Source organism: Gobio gobio, assembly GCF_949357685.1.
Source record: "Gobio gobio genome assembly, chromosome: 4".
In the NCBI taxonomy this organism is placed as follows: Eukaryota; Metazoa; Chordata; class Actinopteri; order Cypriniformes; family Gobionidae; genus Gobio; species Gobio gobio.
In genome coordinates this window covers 38,678,538-38,704,026 of record NC_137100.1, presented here as the reverse complement: position 1 = coordinate 38,704,026, position 25,489 = coordinate 38,678,538, and the positions used below count along the sequence as shown (strand labels likewise).

At 43.1% G+C, this 25,489-nt stretch overlaps 1 protein-coding gene across 1 annotated transcript in view; it reads right to left on the bottom strand.

Moving 5' to 3' along the window:
• Positions 1-25,489, bottom strand: part of fibcd1b (fibrinogen C domain containing 1b) — a gene marked incomplete at both ends in the record, with an annotated part of 171,726 nt that overhangs the window by 5,217 nt on the left and 141,020 nt on the right. Inside the window, one exon of the mRNA XM_079815763.1 lies at positions 6,519-6,698. Coding sequence (XP_079671889.1) covers positions 6,519-6,698 — 180 coding nt within the window. The remainder of the gene's footprint in view (positions 1-6,518; positions 6,699-25,489) is intronic.

The following is a 25,489-nucleotide window of genomic DNA, read 5'->3' as shown; positions in this document are numbered from 1 at the left end:
TTACTACCACTTCCAGCGCCCAGCGCCCAGCGAGAGCACCTCAGACCCCGTTCTGATGCGGGCGGGGAAATTCACGCAGGGAGAGTCACACTGCTGTTCCGCAAGACCCATTCAGCAGACTTATTGGATAACGCTGGGAAAGCGTGCCCGAAGGACGCTGCGGGAGCCACATCATGCCCGGAGGGAGTTACCATGTGGAGAGAACACGTATGGGCTGGCCGTGGGCAGCACAACATACGGAAGTCCCAGAGGTGGCCCCGGCCTATACAGGCGGGGGACGACACCGAACTGAGACGGCAGAGGAACTCTGCCAAGGGAAAGACACGAGCTCACCGTAGGGAGCTGTACCGTGGAGAATACACGTATGGGACCGCCGTAGGGGTCACGACATACGGACCCCAGTCCGACACAAGTTCCACCAATGCATACAAGTGCCAGACCTGGCGTCAGACGCTCTGCCACATCCGACTGCCGAGGGGTGCGGATGACTCGACAGGGTTCGCCAATCCTGGGGAACTCGACTGGAGAAAATAAGCGCACGTATCCATTCCATGGGGAAGGGAATGGCGCAGCAAGCCGACACTTAGAACGGGCACTTCAGCTGCTGACTATGGGAAGCGAGCACACGAGAAGCCACCGGTTCTACACGTAGGCTCTACAAATATCTGCCAGCAAGGCGCCACGAGCCAGCGCCCAGGAAGAAGCAACACCCCTAGTGGAGTGGGCTCTTAACCCGAGCGGGCAGGGCACGTCTTGGGCTTCATATCCTCAGCTTGGAGACAGCCTTTCCCTTCTGCTGTCCTCCGTAACAGATGAAGAGCTGCTCTGAGGTCCTAAGCTTTGCGTTCTGTCAACATAGACGCACAGGGCGCAAACTGGACAGAGAAAAGCCAGGGCTGGGTCTGCCTCCTCCGAAGGCAGCGCTTGCAGGCTCACCAGTTGGTCCCGGAAGGGAGTAGTGGGAACCTTGGCACATATCCAGGCCGGGGTCTCAGGGTTACCTGAGAGTCACCTGGCCCGAATCCCAGGCACGATTCGTCGACCGAAAATGCCTGCAGGTCCCCTACCCTCTTAACTGAGGCCAATGCAATCAGGAGTATTGTCTTTAGAGACAAGATCTTAAGCTCCGCTGACTGTAAAGGCTCAAAGGGTGCCCTCTGAAGTGCGTCAGCACCAGAGTCAAGTCCCAAGAGGGTATAAAGGGAGGACGAGGCAGATTTAATCTCCTCGCCCCCCCCAGGAACCTGACGATCAGATCGTGCTTGCCTAATGAATTAACCATTAACCAGGTCATGATTGCGCTATAGCGGCAACATACACCTTGAGGGTGGAGGGAGACAGCTTTCGCTCCAACCCGTCTTGAAGAAAACAGAGCACAGATCTGACCGAACACTTTCGGGGGTCTTCTCGGTGAGAAGAGCACCAGACGAACAGGTTCCACTTCAACGCATATAGCCGTCTCGTAGAGGGGGCTCTGGCGGAAGTGATGGTGTCAACTACCGCTTGTGGTAGGTCACCTAGAACCTCCGCATCCCGTCCAGGGACCAGACATGGAGTTTCCAGAGGTCCGGACGCGGGTTCCACAGGGTGCCGCGTCTCTGAGTCAGGAGGTCCTTCCTCAGAGGAATGGGCCAAGGAGGTGCTGTCGCGAGGAGCACTAGTTCCGGGAACCAAGTCCTGTTGGGCCAGTACGGAGCTACCAAGAGGAGCTGCTCCTCGTCCTCCCTGACCTTGCACCGTGTCTGTGCAAGAAGGCTCACTGGGGGGGAGCGCATATTTGCGTAGGCCCCGGGGCCAGCTGTGTGCCAGGGCATCCGTGCCGAGGGTTCCCCCGGGCAAGGAATAGTACCACTGGCAGTGGGTCATGTCGGGGCGGCAAACAGATTGATCTGTGCGGCCCCAAGCGACTCCAAATCAGCTGGACCACCTCGGGGTGGAGTCTCCACTCCCCGGGCAGCACGGGCAACCGTGACAGCTCGTCGGCCGCACGATTGAGCGGGCCCGGAATGTGGATGGCACGAAGGGACCTCAGATGCTTCGGACTCCACAGAAGGAGATGGCGGGCGAGTTGGGACATTGTGGCGGGAGTGTAGGCCACCCTGTTTGATGATGTACGCAACGGCCGCAGTGCTGTCCGTCCGGATCAGAACGTGCTTGTCTTTGAGCGACCCTTTGAGGTGGCTGAGAGCAAGACGAACCGCCAGCAACTCCAGGCAATTGATATGCCATTGCAGTTGGGGCCCCGTCCACAGACCCGATACTGCAAGCCCGTTGTACGTGGCACCCCAGCCCGTGGATGAGGCATCCGTGGAGACAACAGAATGCCTGGACACTTGTTCTAGAGGCACTCCTTCCCGTAGAAATGAAGGGTCCGACCACGGGCTGAAGGTTTGGCGGCATCTCGGCATCACTTGGACACGGAGGGACCCGCTGTGCCACGCCCATCTCGGGACTCGGTCGTGTAGCCAGTGTTGAAGCGGTCTCATATGGAGCAGCCCTAGCGGCGTTACTGCGGCTGCTGCTGCCATATGCCCCAGGAGCCTCTGAAATTATTTCAGTGGAACCGCTGTACTGCGTTTGAACGTATTCAAGCAGCTCAACACCGACTGGACGCGCTCCTCGGTGAGGCGCGCTGTCATGGCGACCGAGTCGATCTCCATCCCGAGAAAAGAGATCCTCTGTACGGGACAGAGTTTGCTCTTCTGCCAGTTGACCCGAAGACCCAACCGGCTGAGGTGCCGAAGCACCATGTCCCTGTGTTCGCACAACTGTTCCCGCGACTGGGCAAGAATCACCCAGTCGTCGAGATAGTTGAGAAGACGAACACCACGCTCTCTCATGGGAGCAATGGCCGCCTCCGCGACTTTTGTGATGTCACAGGGCGACAGGGACAGCCCGAAGGGCAGGACTTTGTACTGACATGCCCGTCCGTCGAAAGCAAAGCGTAGAAACGGTCTGTGTCGAGGGAGAATCGAGACATGAAAGTACACGTCCTTCAGGTCGATCGCTGCAAACCAATCCTGGGGACGGACGCACCTGAAGATGCGTTTCTGCGTTAACATTCTGAACGGCATCCTGTGGAGGGAACGGTTCAAGTAAGGCAGGTCCAAGATTGGCCGTAACCCGCCGCCTTTCTTGGGTACAATGAAGTACGGGCTGTAGAACCCGGACTTCATATCGGCTGGAGGGACCGGCTTTATCGCGTCCTTCGCCAGTAGGACAGCGATCTCCGCCTGAAGCACGGGGGCATCCACCCACGCAATAGATGTGAAGTGAACGCCCCCGAACTTGGGCGGACGCCGGGCGAACTGAATCGCAAGCCGAGTCTGATGGTACAGATGACCCAGCGAGACGGGCTGGGGAGCGCTAGCCAGGCCCCCAGAGACCGAACAAGCGGGGTCATCGGTACCACAGACGTACCCGCAGCAGGGCAGCGAGGCGGAATGCAGGGACCCCAGGACAACATGGGAGTGGTCCGTGTAGGGGTCTGGGTCTGACACACGACCTGCATCCGCTGAGGGGGTGCGCGAGTGTGGGAAGGCCGCTTGAGTGCGTTCCCACAGCCGGCACCCCCTGCTGGCGATTTGGAGAGGCACCAGAGGCTGACAAGGCATGGGAGCGTTGTACACCGCCCAGCGCGCTCTCCAAATGAAGGAGGGGCTGAGCGTGGCAAGGCTTTGTGGCGTTGCACACGGTCTGCTTCACCTCCTTCCTCAGCGGGGAACAAGAGCGGCGAGGCATAGCGTCGCTATGCACTATGCCTCAGCCACCCGGGAAAGCATGGCTGTCGAGTATGAATCGGATTCAGCACGAGCGCCCACTATTATAGTGGGAATCTCAGCATCATCTTCATTTTCAACACATAACAGCCCTCTCTCCGATGCAGCGATTGACATCTGTCCTCTGCTAGAGCCCCAAACGAAACACTAGGTCCTTTTTTTTAATTTTATTTATTTATTTTTTAGGACCAGCAATCCCATCTGTAAGCTACCAGCAGACATGTGAGACAGTGGGCGTGGCCGTGAGACGGCACACGGCGTGCTGAACACTCAAGCCCTTATGAAAAAGGCAAGACGAACAGCGCGCCGACGTGGCTATGCTCTCATTAGAGAGCATGGACCACCCACAAACACAGTCTCAACATGTGTAGCCGCCGAGTGACGCGCGCTGAGCTAAAGACCTAAAGACCTAAATCTAAAGAATCAGCGAGTCAGTGGGGCAAGAGCATTAAAAGGGTCAACTTGTGGGTCAATGACAAGTGGCAAAAGGCATTTGGTGTTGTTGGCCAATAGAATCAAGCCTTCCCTTTTTCCGTGGCTGAAAAGGAAATTTGGAAAGCCATCCTGCCTGCTGTCCACTTCATTGGATTTTTCGGCAGAAGGGCAGGGTGGTGATGTGTCTGTTGCCCTATAAACTGTTTCTGTCAGCCGAACACGAACAGAGAATACCTTCCAAACAAGAGCTGGAACACCGTGTTCCATGGAAATGGAGAGAGACAGGAAGAAAAAGAAAGTGTACCAGGATGAGTACAATAGAGGTAAATGTCAGGTGGTATTTCTAAACCTCTCTGGGATTCGTTTAGAACCAGTTTGTGTTTAACCTTTCATCCAGCCTAAAATACAGTGGACGGACCACAGAAGAGGATAATGCTTCCAGAATGAAAGCGCTAAACCTTCATTCCTCTTCTCTAAAAGCCCATGACCTTGAATATCTTCAATCTTCTATTCCGTAGTCAGTTTTACTCAATAATGTCAAAGACAATACACAGAGAAACTGATCCCAGACCGGGGCTCAATTTCCCCCTGGAAATACGCGTCATTCAAGCTTGACAGATTTTGTCTGCAGCGATGGGAATAAGCCATTAGTCACACTAGGGCCGCACAAGCCCACAGAAAATACTTGTATTGCTGCCGATGACATTTCTGCATTAAGAGTGTTATACCCAGACATGCAAACTGTCCGATTCGGTCACATGCTCTTGGGAATCACTTTTGATTTGTCAAGGGGATATTATCATCTCAGAAAGCCTTCAGGTGATGTGGTAATACCATGCTAGACTCTCTAAAACGGCTCTGTATAAACATGCAACCTGCATAAAACATACTGTAGGTGCACAAACCTAAACTTTGTGCTCACATGCCAGCGTGAAGAAGGAGTCACCTTGACACTGTCTGTATTTTGAGATGTATTAGGCCCCACCAGGCTGGTCCAGAGCACAACTGCCTGTCAAAATTCAATGCAAATGATCACAATAATACTCTCAGTGCTGTGATTAGGGAGACCTGTCAGGCAGCAAACAGGAAACCCAGCAGCTCAAGGGCATGAATCAGAGACCACCTGCTCACCTGACACTAGCACTACAGACACGATCCAATTCGAGCCCGGATATATACTATACCTGCTGTCCAGACAAGAGATCTCTCACCTCTCTCTTTCACGCTCTCTTCTTGGTGTATTTTCTTCAGCTCCTGCCCTTGAGTTCAAACTCAGAATGCTCTTTCTATTTCTGTTTATCCTGCTGCTCAATTGTTTCTTACCGGACTCTGAGAAGTTTTCTAATTCAGTTTGCGTCTATGTTCTTGACATTTGACTAAGTCAATGATAGTAATCGACTTGAAGGCATTTTGTCTTCTGGATGTGTGTGTGTGTGTGTGTGTGTGTGTTTGACTGCGTAATAATATCACCCCCCCCCCCCCCCCCCCCAATTAATACTGATAATGATTGTTAAAATAATTTTTATTTAAAGGCTGCATAAAAATTACTTGAGATGTTTATTTGAGTTTGCAGTCTTTTTGTGTGTGGAACGGATGTAATATAAATGTGATGGAATAAAAAGACTGTATCACAAAAGAATAGCAAAAAACATATTTCTATTGAGTGTACTTGCCGACTGCGTGCAAAAACAACATTCAATGTGACCATTGCGGTCCGACTGACAAACAAATGACACTTGTGAGTGGGTTCTTTTCAGTGTATAAACAAAATACAGTGTGACCAGTATAGTCTGAACCATGAACAGATGAATCTTATGAGCCAGTTTGTTTAAGTTAAATACAATAAAGATACATTGTGAATCTAATTACTTGAATGAGCTGGTTCAAATAGATGAGTTTTTCAAATTGAATCAATTCTGAATCAAATCAAGAGCTTGTGAATCAGAATCAAATTGTATTAAGAAATCAGTATTGATGCCGCGTCTTAGTGGTTGATTGTGTGTGGCGATTTGCAGGGGAAGCGTGATATATGTTTTGTTTGCAGCTGATAAGTGACTAAAGAGTGTATTAAGTGCCATGATTATTCTGTCTATGCTATCAAGCCCTGAAATGGACCAATTATCTGAATGAATAAGCACTTATTACTGTTGACAGAGATTGAATCTTGCTAACTGATTTGCATACTGGGTCCTTCAAAGTTAGTTGAATATTAAGCATATGATTTAAACAAGGCATTCTAATTGCATAGCATTGAAGATACTGACCCACAGCCTGTAGCTTTATTATGTAAATATGTATGTGTACCTGCAGTGCCGGTGTAATCAGCAATGGTGAGGGGGTAACCATCATCCTCAGGATCAACAGAAAACAGCCCGACTCCAAAAACACCGTACTGTGCAAAAGCTGTGCTGTTCTCAAAGTCTTCTAGATCAATGCGTAATTCGTAGTTTCCTTGGATAGAGAGAGCATGGATCTGTTTCAACCCTGATGAGAGAAAGAAAGACCAATTAATTTTATGATTATTTTTACTCATTGAGAGTGACCTTGGATTATGAAGGTAACATATGAATTAGGACATATGAATTTATAGCACAGGTTTCTGTAATTATATAAAATATACACATTAAATCCCCAAATTAATGTAGAATAAGTAGTATATTTTAGTACATAATTGTAATAACAGTATTTTTTTAAGTATCTTCAAAATAATATTTGTTAAGTATCATTATTATCAAGTACTAACAGGGCCAATACAAATATCATTCTTAAATTTATATTTTTCCAGGTTTTGAGGATAAAATGACTAGTAATTATTCAACTAATACATTTAATACTTAGTAGCAAACGGCAACCTTTTTTTTTTTACCCTAAAACAATTAGAGAATCAATTTAATAATTACAAGAATCATTGCATTAACCCATTATAATAAAAGGATAATTTAGCTTTGCCTTTATTTGTATGAGATAACTCCCAATGATGTTTTTATCTGTCATTTCTCTTTATGCTCTACTTTTTTTCATGAGAAATCAGTTCCTTTTGTTTCACTTTAAATCTTTTCTACACTCAAAAAAAAAAGGCTCGTAATCATAGGGGAACCTTTTTTAGTGCTATATAGCACCAATTTTGGTGCTTCAGTGGTTCTTCAGCGGTTCTTCAGAGGTGCTATATAGCACCTTAGTCAAAGAACCGGTGAAGAACCTCTGAAGAACCGCTGAAGAACCTCTGAAGAACCGCTGAAGAACCACTGAAGCACCAAAATTGGTGCTATATAGCACTAAAAAAGGTTCCCCTATGATTACGAGCCAAGAACCATTTTTGGTGCAATATAGAACCTTTTTTTTTTAGAGTGTACCTATTCATTTGTTAAAGCTACACTGTGTAACTTTTTTAGTCTATTCTTAGCTAAAAACACTTAGTTCTTTCAAAAATATATGTGCTCATTAATGTATATTTACTTCTTTCAAGTAATAAAGTATTCTCGTACACTCTAAAAAAAAAGGCTCGTAATCATAGGGGAACCTTTTTTAGTGCTATATAGCACCAATTTTGGTGCTTCAGTGGTTCTTCAGTGGTTCTTCAGAGGTGCTATATAGCACCTTAGTCAAAGAACCGGTGAAGAACCTCTGAAGAACCGCTGAAGAACCTCTGAAGAACCGCTGAAGAACCACTGAAGCACCAAAATTGGTGCTATATAGCACTAAAAAAGGTTCCCCTATGATTACGAGCCAAGAACCATTTTTGGTGCAATATAGAAACTTTTTTTTTTTAGAGTGTAAGTTTATAATATGCCATTGAAAATATATAAGGTAATGGGATCTAACGGTGGTCGCCATGTTGCCCCTCCATCTTGAAAGTAGATTAGCCAAAGAGGGACATACCCGTAAATTCAAGCTTCGCCTTTCGCGTTTCACTCGATGGCACTGTACAAAATTCTCTGCCTCGCGCATGTGCGCGTCAACTTGTTCAGACTTGTCTGGTGCATGTGCAGAGAGTTTTCATCTCAGCAGCGTCCAGTAACAGAGTTATACAGAGTTTTCCTGGCTTGTTTATTCCTCAAAAGTCTGTTTTTCCTTGTGTGGTATTTCTGTGCGTTAATAACTCCGTAAGTAATAATAGTTATTGTCATTGTAGATGTGTTTCAGAGTGTGTCATCGCGTAATTCAGTTGATGTCACCTCAGAAGTATTTTTGTGTCAACATCCAATAGCAATGCTCACCTACTTGAATAATCATTCAGTTATTTTGTTATCAACAATGTTTATTCGTTTTTAGAAAATATTTGCTTGTAATGTATGTTGATGGAAATATGTATCAGGTCTGATCGGCATATTAACAATTGTTATACAGAGCGCACTACAGTGCTAACGTTAAAGCTGCGCACACACTTTTGTAACCGGACACCGCTTGTTAGCAGCGGCAGCGGCAGCTCCTTTTAATGCAGCTGCATTTAGCGCCTATATATGGTACAATAAGCTCTGGTTTACAGTTACATTATACAAATGTAACTTATAAGTATAGTTATACAGTTCTTAACTGTGTATGTATATTTACCATCTTTATATGTTCTCTCACAGAAACCACATTTATGTACATATACACGCAAACCTGTTTATGCCTTGCAATTGGATGACTGAATAAACATTACTATCATCAAAGTTCACTCTGGATTAGCTGCAGTTCTTTCTAGCCGAATAATTAGGCCAGTTGAGTTCCAACCATCCCACTGCGCACAGAATATCCCACAGGCACCGTGTCGAATGTGGACGAGGTCGAACTGGAAGCCATGTTAATCTTGGACTAAATCGGCCACCGTAGGAGTTGAAACGAAATCGGAATTGAGAAGAACAGAAACTAAAATTCACTGGATGGTCATATACCTTTTCACCACTAGATGGGGGAAAATATCACACAGTGTAGCTTTAAATACGGAGCTCCGAGGCATGCTGGTGAAAAAAAAAAAATAAATGGGAGGAAAAATATGTCAATTCTTTTGCTTTCCTTCGCGAAAACTTTTGCGTTCTCTCTGTTCGTCAAAACACGTCTGTTCTTTGTGAGTGAACGCAAAGTTTCTTGGGGGAATGCAAACATTTTGCGAGCAAACGCAAAGTTTCTCGGTGGAACAAAAAACATTTGCTAGAGAACACAAAAGCATTGCCAAACATTATCATCATAGTATCAGACAGCAGAAAAATTAATAAGTTATGTTAATTATTTTTAGCATATTACACAGCCGATATAAATTAATCACAAAAAATGAACACATAATTTTTTTCTATCCCTAGCATGAATGTGTAGTTCGTTTTCACTCTCTGTGACTTGCATATAATAATGAAACACTGAAATACTCAAACATCTATTATTATGCAGAGCAAATGCACACTTTAAAAATTCATACATGACTACTATGCATTAAAGCTGCATGGAAAACAACCAGGTCTTAGGGGAGATACGCTCTTTTTATATTTTGTTGTTTTTGCATCACATTTCCAGCACTAGACCCACAAGCACCTGATAGGAAAAGTCTTGCAGAACCATCCTCATATATAAACGTTGAGCTGAATTATCAACATTAATTCAACATGTATGAGTATACGCACAAGGAAAGGGACGACATTTATAAAGAAAGGCAGAATGGATGAAAAATGAGGGAAACACCAGATTTGAGGCTTGGTCTTATGAATGCATAAAAACTGAGCCTTTTTTGCCTTATGCAAAAAATAAATAAAATGATTTATTTTTGAAAAGAGGCAAAGAAACCTGCTACTTTCATATGTAATTTACATAACTTTAATTCAGGCTTAATTAAAACCCTTGAGATTCTCCCCGAGGCTCATTTGGAATAATTAAACATTGGGAGTATTTTGTGCCCTTCTTGCTTTTCTACCAAAAAAGGGGCCAAACAGGCGAGTCTGTGCGCATAAAACTCAGGTGTGCCTGAATTTTCAATTAAACATGATTCTGAAGACATTTCAAACGTAAGAACTAAGCTGCATTTTGTCTAGAATTATCATACTGATTGCTCAATTTACTAGCAAGAGTGAATGTGAGTCAGAGTGTGCTTTATCGGGCAAATTTTCCTTTTTCCTTCTTTGATTATTACGAACTAAAGCAGAAAACATTTTTTTTCTTCTTCTTTTTTTTCCACTCCAGAGCAGGGAATAGTTCATGTGATGCTCATGTTTTGTGATAATTCAGCGATTAAAACTTTAAGATCAACTCTGTTCTTCACATAAAGATATTTTATTACTTCAGAAGACTTGGAATGCAATATGAGTCAACTTTTATACCATTTTTGGTCAGTTGTTGCAATAAATACCTGTGACTGCACTTATATTTGTCTGTTATGTTTTATGTCGTTGAGAAGTGGGTAGGTTTAGGGTAGGAGTTGGGTTAGTTGCTCTAAAATAAAAAAGTAGCCTATACATATTTATAAAATTATGTCTACTTTTACGAATGCAAAGAATTGAATGTGTCTTGATCTGACGCATTGGGCAAACAACTGAAATCAATGGAGTACCCTGCGCGTCGAAAAATTACGCTAAAGGGATACCCTGTGCGTCCTGACCAAGCGTCAATAAGTGACGAGATGGGTGTGAGACCGTGTTGGCTGGACAACCCAATCTCACTGCAATTTGTACGTATTTTGCAAGGTGGCTAATTCGTACAAATTTGTATGAGCTCACTCATACAAATTTGTATGATTTTTTTTTCTAAATCGTACGTATTTGATGAGTTGCCCAATTCGTATGATTTCATATGAATGACCCAATCTCAAACCGGTTTAGACAAATTGCGCAAATTTGAATGAGGTTGTATGAATTCGTACGAATTAGCCACCTTGTACAAATATGTACGATTTGGTCGTGAGATAGCGTTGGGCTGGAATGATGCGTTGACGTAATCGGTTACACCAATTGCGTAAATTAGTAGATTTTCGTGGAATGCGTCAATCCATTGCGCTGTTTACGGTCATCTCCAATTATGCCAGCTTGCTGAAAATCAGCTATTACAAAAATATCGAGGTCGATCTAAAGTGTGGGAATTTTTTTTTAAAGAGACCAAATAAAATGGTGCTCTGCACACTCTGTAAAACTGAAATGGCAATCCACAGCAGCACAACCTCTATGCAGGAGCATCTGAAAACATCCTGGGGCTCTCCTACCTCAAAACTATGATAATTGTTAGATTATTTGATTAATCAATAAAATAATTGACAGATTAATTTGTTGATAAAATAATTGTTCGTTCAAGCATTATGTCCTTCATGAATTTTTACCATACAAAATGATAAACATTACCATACAAAAAAAAAAATCATAATAGTAAAAATTATGTCTGACTGTATAGCAGACTAAAGACAAAATGTTTTAGATAACACAATTTTTCAGAAATACAATGTATAAACTACAATTACATTTATGCTGTAACGACATGGTTCAAATCAAACGAAGGAGAACGTCAAATTCCAAGAATAAGTATTTTAATTATAAGCCAAGTTCACCCAAAAATGAAAATTCTGCCATTAATTACTCACCCTCATGTCGTTCCAAACCCATAAGACCTTTGTTCATCTTCGGAACACAAATTAAGATATTTGTTTTGTTCTCTAAAGTCTTATGGGTTGGGATCGACATGAGGGTGAGTAATTAATGACAGAATTTTCATTTTTGGATGAACTAACCCTTTAAGGGGGGTACCCCCCCCCCCACACTTTATATTGCAGACAGAAATGGGAGATTATTTATAACATGCTGAAAAAATAAAAACATATAAATTAAGATAATGTTGCACAATTTAAAATGAAAGATGATAACGCAGCCTCTATTGTTATCTATTCTTTGTGGACGTCTACCGGAATTTAAATTTTGGCCACAAAAGCAGGCATGCACAGTAACGTTTGTTTATGTTGTTGCCGTTGAAACCATCTTTACACAGGACTTAAGCCGGGGACACACCTAATGACTGTTAGGCCGATTATGAATGGAATTTGGTTGTAATGACTGATCATGCTCAAACGCGCTGAATCAGGGACAGTTGCATTCAGTCTGTGTTTACAGTCGGTGTAAAAAATCATGCAGTGTGCTATATCTAAATATTCTAGTCTTAGAATTTAAGAACCAGCTGTTGCCAGTCGTCCTCACAAAGATGTTATTAAACGTTTATTAACGACTGGTGCAGGCGATTATGCTGAGGAGATGCGTTTCCTAAATGAGTAAGTTAACAATGGGCAGGTGGACACAATAGGTTTCTATGTTAACAGGCACACACTAGAAAACTAGGCCAACTCAGGAAGACAGGAAATGAACACAGGAACTGGAGGCATAAAAGTAAGTCAAAATAGAGCATGTGACATGCATTTAGTATATGCTTTTATACAAGATTACACAACTTACATTGCAATTGGAAATATAATATATCATAATATAATATATCATAATAAACTCTACCCATAACTCTAACCATAAAATACAATAATGCATATCTAGAAGCTAAAAAATCCTTAAAAGGAGATTTTGTCATTTTTATCTGACCTCTGGGGACACATTAGTCCTCAAACTACAGCTAAGCAACACACACACACACACACACACACACACACACACACACACACACACACACACACACACACACACACACACACACACACACACACACACACACACACACACACACACACACACACACACACACACACACACACACACACACACACACACCACACACACACACACACACACACACACACACACACACACACACACACACACACACACAGATTAGAAAGAGAGAGAAAGTAAGCATGATTGATCATAAACACACTCTATATTTTACAGCGCCTGTTCCTTCTGCCAGATGCCCTGCTATTGTGATATGGGCAGTCAACACCTGTGAAGCCTGGCACTTCCTATATGCCAGTAAACATAAATAGACACTGATATATTAGGCAGAAAGAGGATTGTATGTTGAGCACAAATTTAAGAGAGCAGCACAATGAAAAGCCTACGGGCAGCGGCACTCACACAGCGCACCTGTGATAAATACCACTCTAAAAGTGACATATTCCAGCAATTATGCAGGGAAAAATTGGGTCAGAGCAATCCATAACGTTTCAAAGCTCCTCTGGGTTACTATACACACAAACACACTCTAAACTAATAAATATATACTAAAACAAGAAATATAAACATCTCTTCTAGATGTTCATAATAAACACATGCTAAATTGTTAGTCATTTAAATAATGGTGCTACATTTCATCTTCTGCCAGCTAAACCGACAAAAGATGATCTTCATTCTGATTAATGTGTTAATGTCTCCAATTTGCTCCTAATTTGAGTGATACAATTGTCTGGCTCTTTAACAATTCATACACAGACAACGCACAGCTATAATTCTCTTTTTGCCATGGTAAAAGGTTCAAATATTAATGATTTATTTGCTTAGATTTGAAAAGTATGTTGCGAGGGAAATGTTTCGAATGGTTATAAATATCCCCCAAGCCATTTTTTCCCACATTCACATGGTTTTACTCCAGGAAACAGAAACAGCACTTGAATCATTACACTTTATCTTTTTCTCTTTCCGTCCTCTTTCAGTGACATTTCTTCGACTTAAAATATTCATAATGCTTTTTCTCTCTGTGTGAAAGAAAGAAGAGGGGAAGGGAAAAGAGAACTCACAGGAAGAAACGTGAAATGTGTGTTTGGTGAAGAAGAATGAACAGGAGACATGAGTAGTCCGATGGAGAGATGGAGGGCAGCGGAGAGGGCAGAAAGTGGTGGGGTGTCTTTGAACACCTGTCTATTCTCTCTCTCGCCCATCAAGATGAGAGAAGAACGGAAAGGATCTCCCGTGGACTTCAAAGAGAGAAGCTCAGGGGGGTAAACGCGTTTGTGTGAGCTTACACATACTGTTTATACACACACTGAAGAGGATACACATAAAAAAAAAAAAAAAAATGTGCTACAAGATTCAAAGGTCTATAATTAAGAAAAATCACTTTTCTGGCCACTGTGAAGAACTTGCGGATAAATTGTGGATTGAAAATGCGGGATAATGTTAACCTACTCTTAAGTTGTTCTTAACTTGATTTCCATAACCAGATTGATGCAATGTTCTAAAGTATATCTAAAACGGCATGCAAATGTATTTATTATGGATAATGTAAAAAACATTATTCAAAATATTCACTATTCACTGACAATTCATTTAAAACATAATTCATTTATAGAATTGGATTTGGTGCAAGACAACAACATTTTTTACTAGCACCTTATAAACATAGCAAAAAGCATTTGAATGAGTCTCTTGACCTACGTTGTGCCATTCATAATGCTGTTGTGTGTTATTGTGATGAACATGATTGAGAATTAATGAGTTGATTAAATTACTGTCAAAATCAGCTTAACAAATGCAAGAGCATCTCCAGTACTTCCAGAAGAGAATAGCAGGACAAAAATCTGCATGTTTTTGGATGATTCAAAGCATACGGATTATATTACATATGATATGATGTTTTAATATGTAAGACAATTCATAATTCTTGAGTTTTTTTGTTGCAATAAGTAGTTTTTATGCTTGTTTTATGCTTGTCATCTATCTATCCATCCATCCATCCATCCATCCATCCATGAAAATTCAAAATATCTCACTTCCTGTTGGTTTTCAGATATTGCTCCCAGGAACTTTTTGTAGGTATTGGAATGTTACATGTGTCTACCGAATGGCGCTTAATTGAAATTTTGTAGGTGGCGCTATCGAGCCATTTTGCCACACCTAATTCTGAAACTCATATCAGACATACATTTTCACCACTTCTGATGCATATACAAAGTTTAATGAGTTTTCGAGCATGTTGTGATACATTGCAATAGCTGTGGAGCATGCAAACATTTTCAGATTAAAGCTGTAACTAGAATATGGATTGAAAAATTAATTGGAAAATGATGTGTGAGTAAAAATGGTAATTGAAAGTTAATGATTTTGTATTGTTAACAATGAAACCTAAACATTGTGTTATTATTTATTTTCTTGAAATGGATGCCTTGAGATACACCAGTGAGCACTAGATCAGTGTGGATAAGTTGTCATCACCTATTTTCACTGTGTTCTAGAATCCAGTTACAGAAGGGAAACCTAAGTTTGAAGAGCAGCTCGGAGAAAGTGACACCTGAGGGGGAAAAGCAGCTATAGTCTTTAACTCACTTCCTGACACATAGTACGTGTCACACGTGTGTAGATGTTCAAAAGCAGTGAGCAGTACAAGAGAAACGACTCACCAGCAGAGCTGTACACAAAACTAAGTATATCTAGGTAGTCAGAGAAAGAGAGTCTGGTTTGAGACATAATCGGTCTTTCAAAACATTCCCAGTGTACATTATACAAAACAACCAAGGAAATTATAATTTTTATGACTAGTGATGAAAATCCCCTGAACTAAATAAGATGTACTCTTAGATGACATGTTTCTTTTTCTTGAAACATGGTTTCAAGAGGTGCCATGGTATAAACTTTAAGAGTAATTCAAAAAGACAACATAATTGTTACGGGTGTGCTCAGGCAGGAAGGCAAAGACAGGTAAGTAGAATACTCAAACAACGTTTAATACTTGGGATACTCAGGAGACTGACAGATAGTATAACACACCTTACATAAACGGAGACCAGACAAAGACTGAATGAACAAAGAGGAACTTAAATACAAACACAGATGACTAACGAGGGGCACAGGTGATACAGATGAGGGTAACTAAACACAGCTGAACAGAACTAGACTAACGAGGGTAACTAAGGAAATAGAGAAAATGGCGGGAAACATAGACAAAGGAACATGTGACCAGAATAAACAACATGACAGAAACACAGATATGTGACATAAAGCCCCCTCCCAATAGGCGCGTCCTCGCGCCGTAGAAAAAAAAAGGGAGGGAGGGTGGGCACCCTGGAGTCCTGAGAACGGGAGCACTGGGGTCTGACTGGCTGGGGTGCCTCCAGGGTGGAGCCGTGGGCGGCCATGGCGGGTCAGGAGCCGTGGGCGGCCCTGGCAGGTCAGGAGTCTTTGGGCGCTCTGGCGGGTCAGGAGTCTTTGGGCGCCTTGGCGGGACCAGAGCCCCACCCACATGTCTCCCATCCACAGGTACACAGCCCCCCCCCAAAACTTTCTTTGGGAAATTAAGGGCTGGAATGGTGGGCCTGTGGAATGGGACAGTCCTGCGAGGTGGAGCGGCCTCGTCGAAGGCTGGAGCGGCCTCGTCGAAGGCTGGAGCGGCCTCGTCGAAGGCTGGAGCGGCCTCGTCGAAGGCTGGAGCGGCCTCGTCGAAGGCTGGAGCGGCCTCGTCGAAGGCTGGAGCGGCCTCGTCGAAGGCTGGAGCGGCCTCGTCGAAGGCTGGAGCGGCCTCGTCGAAGGCTGGAGCGGCCTCGTCGAAGGCTGGAGCGGGCTCGTGGAAGCCTGGAGCGGGCTCGTGGAAGCCTGGAGCGGAGTCCAGAAAGTCAAGGGGTGCTGGAGCGGAGTCCTGGAAGTTCAGGGGTGCTGGAGCGGAGTCCAGGAATGCTGGAGCGGAGTCCAGGAGGGCTGGAGCGGAGTCCAGGAGGGCTGGAGCGGAGTCCAGGAGTGCTGGAGCGGAGTCCAGGAGTGCTGGAGCGACAGGCAGGACCCTCCCGGCAGGCCCACTGGAGGGATATGCAGAGGAAACTGGCTGAGGGTGAACTGACCAGGCAGCGAGCTTTTCTGAGGGGACTGGACGAGGAAGACACATATTCATAGGAACCTCTTCTATTATCTCGAACTCGGAACAATTTAGGGACAAAACCAGGTTGATTGTCTCGACTAGGGAAAAGGAACAGGCAGGTTCCAGGAACCGAATAGTGTCCTAGTCCAGGCCCATCAGAAAAACTGCATTAAGCTGCGCATCTGGCCAGTTCACCAGATAAGCTAGCTCAGAGAATTCCTCTACATACCTCTCCAGTGAGCGACCGTTCTGTCGAATCCCCCAAAGGCGATCCTCCGCTGAACCGCCTTCCTCTGGGGATTCTGGAGAGAGTGGGACCAGGAAAATACTCATCCCAGAGAGGTCCTCTTGCTGTTTGGGTCTGGTCATGTTACGGGTGTGCTCAGGCAGGAAGGCAAAGACAGGTAAGTAGAATACTCAAACAACGTTTAATACGAAATGTGATACTCAGGGATACTCAGGAGACTGACAGATAGTATAACACACCTTACATAAACATACATAAACATACATACACATACATAAACATACATACATAAACGGACATGAACGGTGACCAGGGGCCTGTTTCAGAAAGGAGGTTCAACCAACTCTGAGTTTAAACCTGAACTCTGAGTTGACTTACTCTGAGATGGGAAACTCTGAGTTTTGGGTTTCAGAACAGCTGAATTGAGGTAGTTCAACCAACTCTGAGTAGACTGACTCTGAGTTAAGCTCATGCATTCCAACTATGAAAAGCCACGATCAATGGAGCTCCGAAATTACGATTCACCATGGCAACAGCACCCAACAAAAAGACGTTTGCATACTTCCGGGTCAATACACAAGTTTAATTCTTAATTATTTTAATTAAGTTTAATTTTCATGGTATCCAAAAGGCAAACAAAGAATGTGGCTGCAGCTAAAAAAAATAGATTAAAAAAACATAATTCAATCAGGAAAAGCTTTAAGCATAAAATGTTCATGGGTGTTGGTTTAATGACTTTACAAACATTTGACATATTAAATAAATATCATTCAGTGTCCAATGTGCAGCAGCTTTTCCCACATAGACCCTTTTCACAGTGATGACGTGTTTTAATGGTCATCAATATCGTAAATCCTGCAACGTTTTTTGTATTTTTTTTTTAATGTATGTACATTTATAACACTAATACTTTGTATTATATTACTTTTGCATCAAATTACAAAAATCAAGTTACCGCTGCTGTGAGAGTGTTTCTAATACAGCGTCTATGGGAGTGATAGTTAAAATTAACAACTTTCTCTCTTTTCACTGCAGTTATCAATCTCACTGTAATTTTTCCATCTTTTTGAAAGTTTTGAAATCACTATTGTGGAGTTTCTCTTTTGCTATTTGAGCAAATGGAGACACAAAAATATATATATTTAATGTATTCTCTCATTCACCGCTATAAGAGTTAACCCAACTATGACGACTTCAGCTTCGGAAACCCAGAAATGTGAAAAGGGTCTATGCTCTTTTCTCATAATGAAATGTTCTCTGATCCCACCTGTTACATTTATTAATCAGGGGAATGACATTATTGACTTCTACTCAGGCCAGCCAAACACCAGCACCACTGACAGATGAAGAGGAGATGGAGGAAGAATATTAACACCAAACAGGAAAAAGAATAAAGTATTTGTAGGAAATAAAGATGACTATAACAATTTAAATAAATGTATTTAACAGCTGTTATACCAGCTGTTAACCAGTGGTGGTTATGGCATATATCTCGTACTACCATCTGGCAGCATCCTTCCATTCCATACAATAATCCGTTTTCAGAAAGTGTGATGATGGGTATATGAGTGTCATAAATGCGTCCAACCACTGGAAATCCTAAAGGAAATTCGAATTATTAGGTTACTTCTAGAGGATTATCAAGTGAACGTCAGGATCCTGTATAAAAGGACATGCCATTTTTGTCAGTTTGACAGTGTCCTCATGATGAAAATATGAGCAATGAATGTTCCTGCAAAGAATGCTTTTCTTACTTAGTATTTTTGTCAAATGGCAGAAAATGTAATTTGTTTTAAGTAAACTTTGCTTACTTTAGATTTAGATTAAATTTATAATTTTTTTTATATTTATACTTGAAATACGACCAAAATACTCAGTAAGAAAAGCATTTGTGGCGTTTGAATGAATGAATAAAGTATTAAACACTGCTGATGCTTTAAAAAGCTGGAGAACGAAAGAAACTCTGGGTTTACCAAAGAAAACCTGCTCCTGACCAGGTTAGGTTCACAGAGTAAGTTACCCTGGTAACTGACTCTGAGTATAAGTTACCTCTCTTTCAGAAATGGGCTTGACTTACCCTGCTTTCTCGGGTTTGACATACCTCCCATTCTGAAACCGAAAACCCAGAGTTTCCCTTATTTCAGGGTTAACCTACTCAGAGTTTTCACTTAACCTCCTTTCTGAAACGGGCCCCAGACAAAGACTGAATGAACAAAGAGGAACTTAAATACAAACACAGATGACTAACTAACGAGGGGCACAGGTGATACAGATGAGGGTAACTAAACACAGCTGAACAGAACTAGACCAACGAGGGTAACTAAGGAAATAGAGAAAGTGGCGGGAAACATAGACAAAGGAACATGTGACCTGAATAAACAACATGACAGAAACACAGATATGTGACAATAATACATTATATTATAGCCTACAATTTCTGTTCCTGATAAAACAAACAAACAAACAAACAAAAACTGCCAGTGTTGTATTGTAGTTATTAATACGAAGCCAGGCACAGCAGATGAACGGTTACATGTTTTCTTTATTTCTCGTCATTAACACACACGCACACACCTCGTGCTCATCCTTCTTTTTCTACTCTCCTTTTTTCGTATTTCCCTCTTCATACCTACTTCCCCCTAGTGGTCTCAGTAAGTATTACACTGCATCACAGGACACCACATCTTCCCCATTACGTAAAACAATTTCACGTATTACCAATTAACGCCACAATTCTAGATTTCCAATCTGAACAAATAAACGTAAGCTTTCGTCTTATTACAACTAAGTTCCTTTACAGTAGTTAACAACTGTAATTACATCCGTTCACATCTTCATTCATAATTCCAACAGAATTACGGAATCATAACATGACTATATTCAATCTCCCTCTGCGCTATACAGTCAGTAATTCAAACCACTGCATGCTCTTATTTAGTCTCATAATCTTTCAACCAAAACGGTGGTTTGCACTGTCGAACCGAACGTCTTTCTGTGCTCTGTTCAGTGTTGGGAACATTTGCAACTGAAGCCTCAACAGCAGTCTGATCTGAGGTCGGCTTCAAGACCTCTGGAACCAAAGACAAGTGAGAAGAGTGCCACAGTCTTCCATCTGACAATCTGTAAGTGCTTGGGCCCACTTGCTTCTCTATTTCCACTGGCTGTGTGAACTTTGAATGTCCTTTGGGAACATGCGTTGGTTTGCGTACACGCACTCTATTCCCCACCTGAAATGTAGGCACTCGAGCCCCACGTTTCGCATCAGAGTATTGCTTCATTTTGTTTTGACGAATTGACACTCGTTGTCTGACTTCCTGGTCCCGTGTGTAGCTGGAGTGAGATGTGAACACAGTAAGTTTGGTTCTCATTTTCCTACCGTACAACAGTTCAAATGGTGAAACACCAGTCATTGCATGTGGAGTAGAACGATACGTTTGCAAAAAGTCCAAGACTGCTTGTTTCCACGGTTGCTTTTGCAAAATGGCCATTTGCACACAGTCCTTAAGAACCTTATTGAATCTTTCCACAGCCCCATTGGCCGCAGGATGGTATACAGAAGTTCTGATGTGTGCAATGTTTCGTTCGTCCAAGAAAGCGGTAAAGGCTGAAGAAATAAGTTGTGGTCCATTATCTGTTACCAGACATTCAGGGTTTCCATGCCTACTGAAAACAGAATTCAGGAATCCAATGACTACAGGTGTTGTAATGGAAGGCGTAAACGCAACTTCAGGCCATTTTGAGTAATAGTCAGTCAACGTAATAGCATATCTACAGTCATGAGCAGCTGTCTCAAAAGGTCCTACTATGTCCAAACCCAACTTCAACCATGGACCGTCAGGAAGAGGCACCGGCTGTAATGGAGAAGCATTAGTCTTTGCTGTCCTGTCTGACTCCTGGCACAACGAACATGCTGCAATCTGAGTTTGAACCATAGCGTCGATTCCTGGAAACCAATACAGCTCACGCAACCGCTGCTTGGTCCTTACTATGCCCTGATGATTCTCATGTGCTAAAGTAACCATGGTTCTGCGCAATGTCACTGGCACCACCAATCTTGAACCCCGGAACACTAGATTGTTCGTCACACAAAGTTCATGTCTCATTTTGAAGTACGGTTGCAGCGGGGAATCCAGAGCTTTTGCTGAAGCTGGCCAACCCCTTTCAATCTGATCACGCAGGGCAGAAATCTCTGAACATGCCATAGAAGCAGACTCAAACTCCTTTGGCGTAACTGACGTAAGAGACATTGACAGCAACGCAACTAACTCAGGTTCTGCGTCCGAGTCCATGTCTGTGGTAGATGGCAAGGGCAGTCTTGAAAGACAATCAGCTGTACAGTTCAACGAACCTGCACGATAGACCACGTCATAATTAAAGCATAACAGGCGCGCAGCCCATCTAGCTATGCGCATTCCCGCCCTGTCTGCTCCTTTCGTACAGAGAAGTGTCGTTAGTGCCTGATGGTCAGTTCGTAGTGTAAACTTACGCCCCCAAAGGTAGGTCCTCCACTTCTCCACCGCCCACACGCATGCCAAAGCCTCTTTCTCCACTGTTGCATACTTCCTTTCAGTCTGAGTTAAGGATCTGGAGGCAAAAGCGACTGTCCGCTCTGTGTTGTCTGGGTGAATCTGGGTGAACACTGCACCAAGACCATAATCTGATGCATCGGTAGAGATAATGGATGGTAAATTAGGGTCGTACAATGCTAATGCTGAACTTGCAACCAACAATTGCTTCACAGTGACAAAGCAGTTCTCCGTTTCCTCACTCCACTGAAATGGTCCCTCTTGGCGGATACATGCACGTAAGGGTTCAACTACGGTAGCATAATTGGGTATAAATTTATTATACCATGACAGCATACCCAGGAACGAACGTAGGGTTGGCGCATCCTTAGGAGCTGGAGCTTGTACAATTGCTTGTAAGTGCTCCGTATCTGGCTGAATTCCTTGAGCTGTAACCAAGTGTCCCAAAAAGCGCAGGCTCTTTTGCCTAATTTGACACTTTTGTTCGTTCAGCCTTAAACCAGCCTGCTTTAGTCGGCTCAGTACAGTGTTCAGCGCAACATCGTGTTCCGCTTCTGTGCATCCAAAGCAAATGACATCATCGAGGTAGTTCTGCACGTTTGGTACACCTTTGAGTATGCACTCCATCATCTTTTGGAATGCCGACGGTGCTGAAGCCAAACCGTATGGTACCCTGCAAAACCGGAACAGTCCTTCATGCGTGATAAACGCTGTCAAATCACGGCTCTCAGGATGTAAAGGCACTTGATGATACGCACTCTCAAGATCGATTGTGGAGAAAACTGTAGATCCAGCTAAAGCAGTCAATAATTCCTCCATGTGAGGCAGGGGGTAACTGTCTATTATTACAGCTTTATTTGGTTCCCTGAGATCTACACACATTCTTATGCCACCAGTCTTTTTCATTGTAACCACAATCGGTGACACCCATGGAGATGCATCTATTCGCTCTATAACTCCAGCAGAAAGTAATCTGTCCAACTCAGTGGACACGGCTTTTCTCACAGAAAAGGGAAGGCGTCGTAATTTCTGTCTTACTGGCATGGCTGAAGCTGACACTTTGACTTTATGCATAAACCCTGCAACACATCCAACTGAGGGTGAATCCACTTGAGTAGAAAGCTGCAACACTGGTTCCGAAGAGCAAGATGTGGAGGTTGTAGCAGGATCTGGCAGTATTGTATCTCCTTTAATGCACAGTTTAAGAGCTGTTATGAGATCCATGCCCATTAATGCAGTTCCTTTATCCACCACATAGAAGTTCACTGAGCATTCGCGGCAGTCTTTTACTACGGTTGCGTGCAAGCAGCCGATCACATGAATTGGAGTACGCGAATAAGTGACTAAACATGCTACAGGTGGCTGTAAAGGTACTTCCCCGAAGTAATCATCATACATGCTCTTTGGCAGAACTGAGACAGAAGCACCAGTATCAACAGTCAGTGTAACAGGCCTCCGAACCGCGCCAGCTTCGACTTGAACAGTACAATGGAGTTTAGCGCTTACATCCCTATCTTGTAATAACAGTAGCGTGTACTCAGGCATTACTACTTCGTGCACTGTGTGAGTTTGCGTCGATCTACAGACACGTGCAAAATGTCCTTTTTTCTTGCAATTTTTACAGGTTACCTTGGCTGCTGGACATTCAACCGCATTTGCAAGATGTTTATCTGATCCGCAGCGAAAGCAGGTACGTGAAGTCACCGTCCGAGGCGATGTGAATGAAGCAGTGGAGCGCGCGCCAGCCGTTCTATTTTTAGATCCCCCAGCGCCGCGTCCATGTACTTTTGCGTTTCTTTGCACATTCACAGTCTGAACGGAAAAGTTTGTTATTGCTTTAGCATACTCTCCAGCAGATTCGACTTGTTGTGCAATTGTAATAGCATCCGCTAATGTTAACTTATCATGCAGCAAAAGTTTCTCTCTGATACGCGGATTAGTGACGCATTCCACCAGCTGGTCACGAATCATATCATCTTCATTTGTAAACTCACAGGTAGACGAAAGTTCTCTCAGTGCAGCAACATACTGGATTATAGGCTCACCAGCTTGTTGAGTTCTTTTCCGGAATGTGTGTCTCTCCATAACCACGTTCAACTTGGGTGTAAAATGAGCATGTAAAGCAGTAATAGCAGCGGCCATTGTATCGCCCGTTTCTGGTAAAGTGTAGAATATTCTCTGCCCCTCCGTGCCCAGGCAATGTAACAGAAGGGCTCTTTTCCTGGCTTCCGACCATTCCTGTCCTTCAACGTCGATCACTAGAAGATAATTCTGGAACATCCGCTCCCATGTCTTTAAGGGAATCGCAGGATCGCCCGGAGCAGGTAAGAAGAAGTTAGGAAATGGTGCAGACGATGCCATCTTTCAGCAATAGTGGGTCGCCTCGTCGCCAATTTGTTGTATTGTAGTTATTAATACGAAGCCAGGCACAGCAGATGAACGGTTACATGTTTTCTTTATTTCTCGTCATTAACACACACGCACACACCTCGTGCTCATCCTTCTTTTTCTACTCTCCTTTTTTCGTATTTCCCTCTTCATACCTACTTCCCCCTAGTGGTCTCAGTAAGTATTACACTGCATCACAGGACACCACAGCCAGTACATGCTCTCCAGCCCTCATGGCCACATCAACAGATGTCAAAACAAAACGATGAAAGGTCATGCTGAGGCTACGCCTACATTAATTTGAATACATTTGAAAACGGCTTTTTTCGTTTAAAAATACTCTCCGTTAACACTAGCGTTTTCCAAAAGTTTCTCATCCACACTGAAATATCAGAAAACGCAAAAAGAAAACAAAGCTCATAAAGCTCACTGAGATGATACAGACTGAACAAGACATAATAAAGTTCTCACGCAATTCTTCTGGCAGGATCATTTTATTTAGCAAAATATCTCACCATTCCACCTCCAGGTCGCACTCAGTCACCATTATATGTTTGGTCTAAAACGCAACTGCTCTCATGTTTTGCCGCAGGACAGCAATTGTGAGTACATTTTCCATCATCTTTGCAGGACTGTGATATAAACAGTGTGAAAATGAATAGCACATAACAGGCACGATCTATCCGTACAATATGCGTCACATGACTAAACATGCGTCATCGTTTTTAAATATGCTAGTTTTCACAGTCCACACTACAACACAAAAACAGTGTGGACGGAAGGCCAAAACAGAGAGAAAAAGATTTCGAACAGAAACGTGTTAGTGGGGACAAGGCCTGATAGGGGTCATATTTGCTAAATCAAATGATATGAAACTACAGCTTAATAGTAACTATGACGAAGGCTCAGCACATTTACACAGATATGAATGAGTCATTCATAAAACTATATGGTTGATTCAATGTTCTCCCTTACAACTGCATTTTGAAAGAGTTTTGAATACATCCCTGCTGAAAAAAAACAGCCTTAAAGAGTTCACCGCCAAATAACAATGATGACAGAATTTACTCATTCCAAACTTGTTTGACTTTCTTTCTTCAGTGGATGTTCCTCAAAATATATTCTTTTGTGTTCCACAGATAAGAGAAATTCTTACAGGTTTGGAACACATGGGTTGAGGGTGAGTAAATGAAGATGGTTTAAGATTTTAAGATGGTCTATAGTTAGTCTGACAAGTGCCCAAAACACCTCTAAAACCAGCCAAAAGGCTTAGGCTGGTTTCAGATGTTTTTTTTAAAGCATTGCTGTTGTTTAAATACAATTTCAGACCATTTAATAATGCTTTCCACTACCGATCGATTGTTGTACTCTAAGCTCCACTTAACATA